Here is a 10,450-nt window from a genome sequence, read left to right on the forward strand (position 1 = left end):
GCCTTATTGAAATTCATGCAGTTCTTGTGGGCCCATCTCTCCAGCCTGTCAAGGCCCCCTGGATGGCATCCCTTCCCTCCAGCATGTTGACTGTACTGCAAAGTTTGGTGTCATCAGCAGACTTGCTGATGGTGCACTCAATTCCACTGTCCATGTCAGCAACATGGATGTTAAACAGCACTGGTTCCAATACTGACCCTTGAGGACCTCCACTTGTCACTGGTCTCCACTTGGACATTGAGCTGTTGACAACAACTCTTAGAGTGTGACCGTCCAGCCAATTTCTTATCCACAAAGTGGACCATCCATGAAATCCATGTCTCTCCAATTTAGAGACAAGGATGTTGTGTAGGAAGTATCAAATGCTTTGCACAAGTCAAGATTGATGCCATCAGTTGCTCTTCCCTTATCCACTAACACCGTAACCCCATCACAGAAGGCCACTGAATGTCAGGCACTGTTTGCCCTTAGTGAAGCTATGTTAGCTGTCACCAGTCACCTCCTTATTTTTCATGTGCCTGAGCACAGTTTCTAGGAGGACCTTGGCTCCATGATCCTGTCAGGTACAGAGGTGAGATTGACTGGCTTGTAGTTCCCTGGGTCTCCCTTCTTTCCCTTTTTTAAAATGGTTATGTTTCCCCTTTTCCAGTCAGTAGGATCTTCACTGGATTGCCACAGCCTCTCAAATGTAATGGATACTGACCTATCAGTGTCATCTGACAGTTCCCTCAGGACCCACAGATGCATCTCATCAGGTCCCATGGACTTGTGCACCTTCAGGTTCCTTAGATGCTCTCAAACTTGACCTTTTCCTCCAGCAGGCAGTTCTTCATTCTCCCAGTCCCTGCCCTCTGCCAGTTGGGTGGTGTCACTAGAGCACTTTCCAGTGAAGTAAGTGCTCAAAGGGCAGGTAACCGTGTCCCAGCTGACACTGCAGCAGCAGAATGACTTTACTCAGCTGCTCCTTGAAGGGCCTGGGAGGGGTGCTGAGGGACTCCATGACTCCTGAACTTTGGCCACCCCCGCCCTCTCTTTCCCACTAACTTCTGGAGTCTGGCAAAACGCTGCCTGCCACTTTGTTCAGCCAAAACTGAGGCTGTCTACTGACTCGTAGCTCTTATCTGGGAAGAAGACAGCAGGGGTCACGCTTCCATGTGAGGACAGCATTCCTGTCATCTGGACAGGCTGGAGAGTTGGGCAGAGAGTAACATGAAATTCAACAAGGGGAGGTGTAGGGTCCTGTACCAGTACAGGCTAGGTGCTGACCTGCTGGAAAGCAGCTCTGTGGAAAAAGACCTGAGAGTCCTGGTGGGCAACAGGTCAACCATGTGCCAGCGACGTGTGCTCATGGCCAACAAAGCCAGTGGCATCTGGGGGTGTACCAAGAAAAGTGTGGCCAGCAGGTTGAGAGAGGTTCTTCCCCCCTCTACTCTGCTCTGGTGAGGCCTCATCTAGAATATTGTGTGCAGTTGTGGCTCAAGAAGGACAGGGAGCTACTGGAGAGGGTACAAAGAAAGGCTACAAAGATGGTTAGAGGACTGGAACATCTCTCTTACGAGGGAGGCTGAGGGACTTGGGACTTTTTAGCCTAGAGAAGACCGGGGGGATCTTACCAATGCTTATAAACACTTGGGGGGTGAGTGTCAGGAGGACGGATTCAGTGGGTTTTTTGGTGGTGCCCAGTGGCAGGACAAGAGGCAGTGGGCATATATTTGAATATAGGAAGTTCCACATAAACAGAAGGAGGAACTTCTTCACTGTGAGGGTGAAGGAGTATTGGAACAGACTGCCCAGAGAGCTTGTGGAGTCTCCATCTCTGGAGATATTAAAAACCCACATAGATGTTGTCCTATGCAAACTGCTCGAGGTGATCCTGCTCTGGCAGTGGGCTTGATCTAGATGATCTCCAGAGGTCCCTTACCAACCCCTGTCATTCTATGATTCTGTGTTGGCTGCCTTCTCCTCCAAAGCCCTTGGAACTCTTCCTCAGAGCACTGTGGGGAAGGATGGTGGGGACTCTTTTTGTGCTGGTATGTGTTTTGGGGATTGCCCCTTGCCACTCAAGGGGGGAGCTGGGATGCTTCTTTTGGCTGAGCTGTTGCATGCAGAAAAGAATTGAACATGGCAGATGCATCTTCCCAGCTGGGAAGACACTTGTCCTGTGCGGTAGTCCTGCCACTGGGAGCCTACCAAGGAGACTGGGAATTGGTTACATCTCCTAATGGGATGAGGTGTACATAGGAAAGCTATTTCTTTGTATCAAAGTCTCATGGCTTAAGAGCAGCTGGTGGGGCCTTGAAGAGGCGAGGGCGTTGTGGGCTGTTAATGTTTAAGCCACAAGGAAGTACAGGTATTTTAGGTCCTCTGTGCGACGTGTTTCTGAACTAAACTGCTGGTAGCTCCCTGCCTGGTTACTCTGCCCTCCAAGAAAGATGTCTGTAAGTGCTGCTGCTCCTGTCATCTGTCACCAAGGGTCCCCAGCTCAGCAAGGCTGAGTGAGGGACTGGCAAGCTGCAGCCACCTGCATGATCATCACTTGCATTTCATGGGCTGCAGGAAATGCTGCCCACCTAACTCTGGGTTGCGACCCTCTGCTTTAACTCTCTTTGTACCTCTGCTCTAATGCTCTCCTTTCCTTCTGCTGAGGACAAGCCTGTTTTCATCTCTCTCTGATGTCTTTTTTCACTTGCTGTCTTCACTCAGCCTGCTCTTCTCTCGATGAGTGAGAAGCCCATGCAAGACCTCCAGCATGGAAGGTTTTTGGCCATGAGAGGAACACAGCTTAGAACTGGTGGGGGCTCCTTCTCCAAGCAGCACCCTCTTACTTGTGGTGGCAGGGGAGAAATGGCTGAAGGAGCCCTGCAGACTAATTTTCTCTCTGCCTTAGGAAAAATTTGAAGTCTTCAACCTGGATATGAAGACTGGGGACACCCTGAAGATCAAGGGCAAGATATCTGAAGATACTGATGGGTAAGTCCAAAGAAACCACTTTGACCTGCCAAGACTAAAGTTGGGCTGCAGAGGGAGTTAGTTTTCCAAAGCCACCAGGGACAAAAAGTGTGAGCACAGATTGGTGTCAGGGGAGCCTTGGGCCACCACTGTGCAAACTCCCCCAGTTCCTGAGCAGAATGGGGAAGCAAGAGGCATTAAGTACCTGCCACACTGATGGAGGAATTGAGTGTGGACCCCTGTGTTGGATCTCAGGTCTTCCAAGACCCTATCCTGCCTGTGTGACTGACCTTCTTCCTGTCCACCCACAGCTTCAGCATCAATCTTGGATCCACCTTCTCAGATCTGGCATTGCACTTCAATCCCCGCTTCAATGAGTCTGTCATTGTCTGCAACTCCAGGTGCTCTGATGTCTGGCAGACAGAGCACCGTGATGACCACCTCTGCTTCTCCAAAGGCACCAGCACTAAGGTGAGTGGTCTGTGCCAGCATGCAGGTGTGTGTGGGGGTGGGTGTCATGTGTGTGGGGGAAGCCTCTGGTTAGAAGATTCATGTACCCTAGTACTCTCAGTTCCATCCAATGCTTCCAGCTCCCTCCCAGCAACACCTCATTCTCATCCTCTGGGATTTTGTTTCTGATGGTCATTTCTACTCCTTCAAACCCTCAATGCTTCCTCTGGGATCTTTGCATGAGCCCTGTCTGAGGCTTTGTAAGTGCTTCCGGCCTGGCACACCTGCCCAGCAGGTGAGTGCACCAGGGGCATGTATGAAGGTAAAAGGGGTCTCCAGGAAGCTGGATCTTGCTGTTCCCTACCTTATTTCTCTCCCTAATTCCATCACATGCAAACACAGGCTTTAAGGCAAACCAGAGTTTGAAGCAATGTCCAAAAAACCTCTTCCTCAGCTCTTCTATCCTGGCTCCCCACTGCCAATCTGTCCTCCCTCTCCACTGCCAGTCTGTCCTCCCTCTCCTCCCGCCAGGGATGCTGTCCTAGTTGCTGCCTCACCCCATCTGATGTCCCGAGATGTTAACAGTGCTGTATTTAGGAGCAGCCCTGTTCCTGCTGCTGTGGAGAGGGAGCTTTTTCTCAATCATGGCTGGCTCTTGGGGAAAGAATGGTGAGGTGGCGGCTTGGGGGAAGGATGGCAACACATTCTCATCCTTTCTGTGGTCAGCGACACATTCTCATCCTGGCTGCTTGTGAGTGCTTATGCAAGGCTCCTTCTTCCAGGTCCTGGTGCTCTGCTGAAGGCATTGGGGTGTCAGGTTTACTCTGCCCTGTTCAGAGACTATCTGGCACATAAGCCATCTGGTTATAAGGACACACTTGGGTTTACCTGCTCTGAGTTTACAATCTGAGTAACTGAAACAACCCCAGGAGAGATTCTGTCCCCAGGTTATACTCTATATACCAGCTTAGACCCTTGGTTTCAACTCTTCATTTCCTGCATCATCCTCAGCTCAACTCTCAGCGCCTTGCTTAAGGCTGTAGGCACCAGGTCTGACCCTCACATGTAACAGTCAGGTCTTTTCCCTTATGAGGAAAGGCTGAGTAAGCTGGGACTGTTCAGCCTTGAGAAGAGAAGACTAAGGGGGGACCTAATTAAAGTCTATTATCTGAAGCAGGGGATGCAGGGGGAATTAGCCAGCCCCTTTTCAGTAGTCTGTGGAGACAGGACAAAGGGCAATGGCTGCAAGTTGGAGCACAGGAAGTTCCGCACCAACATGTGGAAGAACTTTTACACAGTGAGGGTGACAGAGCCCTGGGACAGGCTGCCCAGGGAGGTGGTGGAGTCTCCTTCTCTGGAGATATTCAAGCCCCGTCTGGATGCCTATCTGAGTGATATGTCCTAGGGAGCTGCTTTGGCAGGGGGGTTGGACCCGATGATCTCTCAAGGTCCCTTCCAACCCCTACAATTCTATGATTCAATTCTGTGATTCTTTTGCTTGGATGCTCACCTCCTAATCTCCTCCTTGTCCCCCATTCCTACCCTTCCTCCCTCTTTCTTCTCCCAGATCGTCATTGAGATGCTGGAAGATAAATTCCAAGTGAAACTACAAGATGGGCATGAAGTGGAGTTCCCCAACCGCCACTGCTATGAGAAGATCCGCTACATGAGTGTCAAGGGAGGCTTCCGAGTCACCTCTTTCAAGCTGGATTGATGGGTGACACTTCCAAGCTCTAGTAAAATCCCAAACAATGGGAGAGTGCTTGCTCCAGCTTCTTTGGCTTCTGTGAGATCTCTGGCTCTGTGTCTTTGTGCAAGATACCAACAAAGCCCAATGTTTTTCCACCAATAGGAAAGGAGCCCTTGTTGGATAGAAATAACTCCTGGGTAATGCCAGGTGCTTTTCCATCCTGGACCTAGATGTGAGGCTGACAGATAGAACACAGGGCAAAGCAGGGTGCAGGTGGGGTTCAGGAGGAGGACACTGCACACTGTGTGATTGCTCAGGGAATGGTTGTGTAATCTCTTCACAATGCGCTATTTCTTCTTGCACCCGGGTTTGTGAGAGGGAGGAAGGGGAAGAAGAGCGTTGACGTGAGCGATTTGGCCTTTGACGTGGTATTCGGTGCCACAAAAGCACATAATGGAATGCTGGGCCTGGGATCCCCGGGGCATGGGTTTGATGGGTTCCTCTTGGCTGCTCTGGAAGCCAAGGGGCAGGAGGAAGGGGTGCCCTGTCCTCCCGCAAGAGTGGTACCACCTGGAGCAGTGGCAGGAAGCACAGGTGTGCCCCTGAGCCAGCGTTCCTGCCAGCGATAAGGAGTTGTATCCTCCAGCTTCTCCCCTTATCTCACCTCACTTATCTGCTGGCACATTCCAGCCTGGTTATCCATTACTCTGCCATTTCCATACCAAACCCTACTCAGCGAAAGTGAGGTTTGCTTGGGTTACAAGGCTCAGCACCTCCCAGTCTCTGTCCCTAGCACAGGACTACAGGCAATTAGTGCTGATTATCTAATGCCACTCCTCTAATTAAAAAGTGTCCTAAGCCTTAAGGAAGGCTGTGTGACAGCAAACAGTAGAAGATCATCTTATGGAGAGCTTGGTCCATGGTGAACAGCAAAGTACCAGGCTAGTTAATCCAGGGATCCCAGAGGTGCTGGAAAATCCTGCTGAGGGTAGAGAGGATGGGATTTTGTGGCTGGGGCACCAGCAGACATAGGAGGAAGATGATAAGGTTGCTGCAGCTGAGGGAAGGCACCAGAGGAGAAGTTAGTATCAAAATTGCTTTAATAAGGACAATAATAAGTGCACAGGATACAGAGTGGAGGCAGAAGGGGTATTCCACGGATGTGGGTCTTTGGTCTCGAGCTTGTATTATGGTCTGGAAAGCAGAGGGTAGGGGGAGCTTGTCCTGAGAGCCAGAGTCCCCACCCTGGAGGGTGCAGGGGTGATAAAGCTGATCCTGTTTGGTGCCAGAGGCCAGAGCTGGGAACTCCCTGGAGCTGGCACAAGGGAGGCTGGGGGAGCTGGTCTTGCCCATAACCTCGGTGGCCTGACTGCAAGCGGCACGTGGACACGACGGAGCCTCTTTATTCAGCTCTGAATTGCTCCCTGCCGGCAGCAGCCAGGCGACGGGGGAGCCATGTGGGAGTGGAGCCTTGTGGCCAAAGCCCGACATTTCCCCCTGCCACACTCCCCTCCTGTCCCAGAGAACAAGGGGGGTCCTGTGAGGGTCCCTCCAGTGACCTCAGCCCCCGAGCATCTCGGCTCCACACCACAGCACAAAGGCACTTCTGTGCGGGCCAGTCTGCGTGCGGGGCAGCGTGGGGGGCGGCTCGTTCCAGGGCGGCTGCGTCGCTCAGGGCTGTTCAGCGAGGGGCATTAGCCACCCTCCACACGTACCCCTGGGAAAGGGGTGTGCTGGAAAGTGGGGTGCACAAGTGGGGAATGGGGAGAGGGGGTGAGGATGGAATGGTGGCACAGACCAAACGGCTGCAGAGTAGGAGTCTCCTTGTTCTGAGGTTGGGGGAAAGGAAGGGAATTTTAGGGCCCAAACTGCAGAGTTTGGTGACCTGATGCCTCTGCCTCCAGTCAGCCAAGAAGTTTCTCCCCTCCTTGCTGTGGAGGGGCTGGGCTCAGAAAAGGAACCATCCAAAGTGACGCTCAGCAGCGGGAGGCAAGTGGAAAGACTCCTGTGATTATCTCCGTGTGCTCTCACCTCCTGAATGCTGAGCTCACAGCTTTGTTTGGGGGTAGATGAAAAGAGAAAGCTCAACTCTATGGGGTTTGCCAGCCCCTTAAGCCACCAGCTGACCTCCCCTGGTAGACAGATGTGCTGTACAGGAGGGTCTTGCACCAGCTGGACCTGGGGCGAGCCCCATCCCCTACATGGCAGAGCTATCAGTGGTTATTTCTATCCAAAAAGGGCTCTCTACCTCTGGGAGGGCACCTGTGCCCGCGCAGAAGGCAGCTGGGGGCTTTGGCAGAAGGATGGGGCATGTCCCCAGACATGCCGGTAGGGCTGGCCTGAGGGATGGCAGAGAGGGTACGGGGGTCGGGGGGGGGGGGACGGGACAGGGGTAAGAACAGGACGGGGTAGGAAGGAGTTTGGCATTTCTTTGGCATTTGGGAATGTCCCTTTGGCATCTAATGGCAGTAAGGCCAGGGAAGGGCGGTGATGTACAGTGCTGTGATGCACAGCCCTCACCAGCCCTCCGCAGCAGCCTGGCCCAGCCCCAGGGAGCTCCCCCAGGAGATGGGCTCTTGTCCTGATACCTCCAGTCCCCCCAGTGGCCCCAGCTTGGCAAGGAGGTTGCCTGCTGGTTCTGCTGGTGATGCTGGCACCTGAGGGTGGGGAATGGGGAGGAGGGCAAAGGTACCAGCACCTCTGGTAGGGGGGGCTGTGATGGGAGGGATGGCTGTTCACACCTTGACTTCATCGTCGTCCTCCTCATCATCGTCATCAGCATATTCAAAGGAATTGCTGCGCCCCCCCCTAGCACCAGCATACCCCTCCTGCAGGCCAGGGAGCTTGGCCTCTTCCTCCTCTTCCTCCTCTCCTTGGTTCCAGGTGGTCTCAGGGTACTGGCTCTCCCCTGTCACTTGCAACTGCCACGACCTGCTGCTGGGGCTCTCCCACAGGGTCTGCGTCCGGGCCTGCCGGGGACCCTCGCCCTTCTCCGAGCTCCGCGGGGTGCTGGTTCCACCGTAATGGCGGGCCAGGACCTGGGCCGCCCGGTCAAACTCTCCTGCCTCGATGGTGCAGTCGTTCCAGTGCCCCTGCCATGGAGTCCCTCTGGGTGCTGCCCTTGGCACAGAAGCCCAGGCAGGGTCCTCTCCGGCACCCTCGGTGGCATGTGCCTCTCCATTGGCATGGACTGACAGTCCTGGCAGCGAGCTGGCCCCTGACAGGCTGCTCTGCCCGGAGTGGTCCCAGAAACTGGATGCTGCCTTATCCTCTCCATAGGATGCACCCAATGGTGGAGGGACCTCACCCTTGGTCTCCTCACCGCACAGGAGAACTGGGTCCTCCTCTCCCACCTCCTGCCCGTTGGTTTCAGAGAAGCTCATCACTTGGAGGAGCTCGCTCATCAGGGAGGGCCCCAGGTCCAGGCGGAAGGAGAGCAGGGAGTCCGAGCGTTTCAGCTCTGCTTCTGCGGGGAAGGTGCTCTCTTGGGCCTTTTCCGTACGAGGGGCACGAGGGATGGTGCAAAACCCGGACTCCAGCCCTGTGAGGCAGAAGGGATGGCTGGTGAGGGGGGGGTGGCGAGGTGGGAGGAAGCCTGCCTTACATCTGCGAGGGACAAGGGACACTGCCACCAAAGTACCCCAGGTCACGCTCTTGGTGGTGGACATCTGCAAGGCCCAGAGTTACAGTGGAGCCACTCCAGGGTGGGCTCTGGGCTTGATAAAATGCCGGTGGGGGCTGAGCCAGGCAGGTGGGACCAGGAGATGGCAGCATTGCCTCAAGCCTGCCTTTCCCTCCCGGCCCAGCCACCTTCCCCGCGGCTGCAGGCCCCGCAGGATCACACCCCTCTCCCCCTCATCCCCCCACCCCTCGCCCCGATCCTCCCCTCCACACCTCACAGCCCAGTGCTGTAAGGCCGAAGAAGAGCCATCCAGCTGACCCATTCTGTCCTTCCCAAAAGATCCTTCCTGGACCCTGGCTAGCAGGGAGGGGTGTGGGCACAACAGTTTAGGGGGAGATGGAGTCCTTTGAGGGACGTGGAGATGGAAGGGTTGGCACAGCTAAGGACGGGGTTGGCACATTCATGTAGAGGTGGGGAAAGCCGTGCAATGGGTCCCCTTGAACTCACAACCTTGGTGTGGGTATTGTTCCAATGTCCCAACACCCTCTAGGCTTCCTTGGGAAGGCTGTTCATGGGGAAGGTATAGAACTGCGGGGAGCTGGGGACACCCCATTACCACTACTCCACATGGGTTGCCAGATTTGTGGGGTTATGGGGAAGGGAGTGAAGGAGAAACCGTCCATGCCCCACTTTGGGGGGCACCCTGGGAGGACACCCTCCAAGGGCAGGAGCAAGGACTGTGGTTGAAAGCCAAGTTTAGGGTTATCTCCTTGCAGGGATTACTGGGGACTCTTAAATGTCCTGTCTCTGCTGAGAGCCTAAATTCCCTCAGTGGGGAAACTGAGGTATGGAGCAAAGAAGAAGGGCTGCAGGGGATGCACTGGGCCTGGGCTCCAGCCTCTGTCTCGCGCTTCACTCACCGTATGCCTGGTGTGTTTTGGAGAAGCTGTTGGAGGCACTTTTGAAGGAGAACTTGCTGGTCAAGCCCCGGCTACTGCTGCCGTCATACGTCCCCTCGTTGAGCTGTGGCAGTGAGATGGCATTCTTGATGATGGGCGAGATGGGTGGGGGAGCAGGTGATGATCCTGCTTGACCCCCACTGCCCCGGCTCCTCAGTGGTGTCCGGCGGACGTGCCGCAGCGTCCGGGCGAAGAAGTTGTTGCCTTTGGGTGTGTCTGCCCCACCGTGGTTGCTGAGGAAGGAGGTGTCCCCAAAGACATCCCCGCCACGTCCCACGTGCATGGTGTGCCGGAAGTCCCCCAGCGGCGGGCTGATCATGTCTGGTGTCAGCTCTGACTTCAACCGCCGCTTGCCATGGGAGCCTGACACCCAGCTGAGCACTGGCAGCTTCCCCAGGCTCATGTTGCACCCCTGGCCTTGCCCCTGCCTTTGAAAAAGCCCCCCAAACCAGCCCTTGCTGGGCTTCCAGTACTGGGATGTCCTGTCACATCCCTGGTCTCTCCATCACTCCTGCTCCAATGCTCTTGGGGGAACAGCTCACGTCACCTTGACCTTCAGCAGGTGGGAAGGGTGCCTGTCCTCCTGCTTCCCTGCACTATGTCTCGCTCATGAAATCCCCCACAGTCAGTATGTCCCCAGTGACAAGGACAGCGGTGGTGTGGAGGGATCCCCAGGAGATGTCTGGGGTCACCCCTGATGCTGTGCAGGCTGCTGGAAGCTGCGTCTGGCTGTGGGAGTAGGGGTTAATCCACTGTCTTCTGCCGCTGCTGGGAGAGCAG

General features: G+C 54.8%; 2 protein-coding genes across 2 annotated transcripts; one reads left to right on the forward strand and one right to left on the reverse strand.

Annotated features, from left to right (window-relative positions):
- Nucleotides 1-2,361: 2,361 nt before the first annotated feature.
- LGALS2 (galectin 2) lies at nucleotides 2,362-5,165 on the forward strand. Its single transcript, XM_084279645.1, has 4 exons — nucleotides 2,362-2,438; nucleotides 2,888-2,970; nucleotides 3,261-3,420; nucleotides 4,967-5,165. Exons 1-4 carry the CDS (start codon nucleotides 2,433-2,435, stop codon nucleotides 5,111-5,113), a joined length of 396 nt encoding a protein of 131 aa, XP_084135771.1. The 5' UTR covers nucleotides 2,362-2,432; the 3' UTR covers nucleotides 5,114-5,165.
- A 1,012-nt stretch (nucleotides 5,166-6,177) lies between these two features.
- CDC42EP1 (CDC42 effector protein 1) lies at nucleotides 6,178-10,230 on the reverse strand. The gene is made up of 2 exons (XM_084268957.1): nucleotides 9,632-10,230; nucleotides 6,178-8,630 (listed from the first exon to the last, which is right to left on the reverse strand). Exons 1-2 carry the CDS (start codon nucleotides 10,071-10,073, stop codon nucleotides 7,825-7,827), a joined length of 1,248 nt encoding a protein of 415 aa, XP_084125083.1. The 5' UTR covers nucleotides 10,074-10,230; the 3' UTR covers nucleotides 6,178-7,824.
- Nucleotides 10,231-10,450: the final 220 nt, after the last annotated feature.

This window comes from Gallinula chloropus (assembly GCF_964237585.1).
Source record: "Gallinula chloropus genome assembly, chromosome: 1".
In the NCBI taxonomy this organism is placed as follows: domain Eukaryota; kingdom Metazoa; phylum Chordata; class Aves; order Gruiformes; family Rallidae; genus Gallinula; species Gallinula chloropus.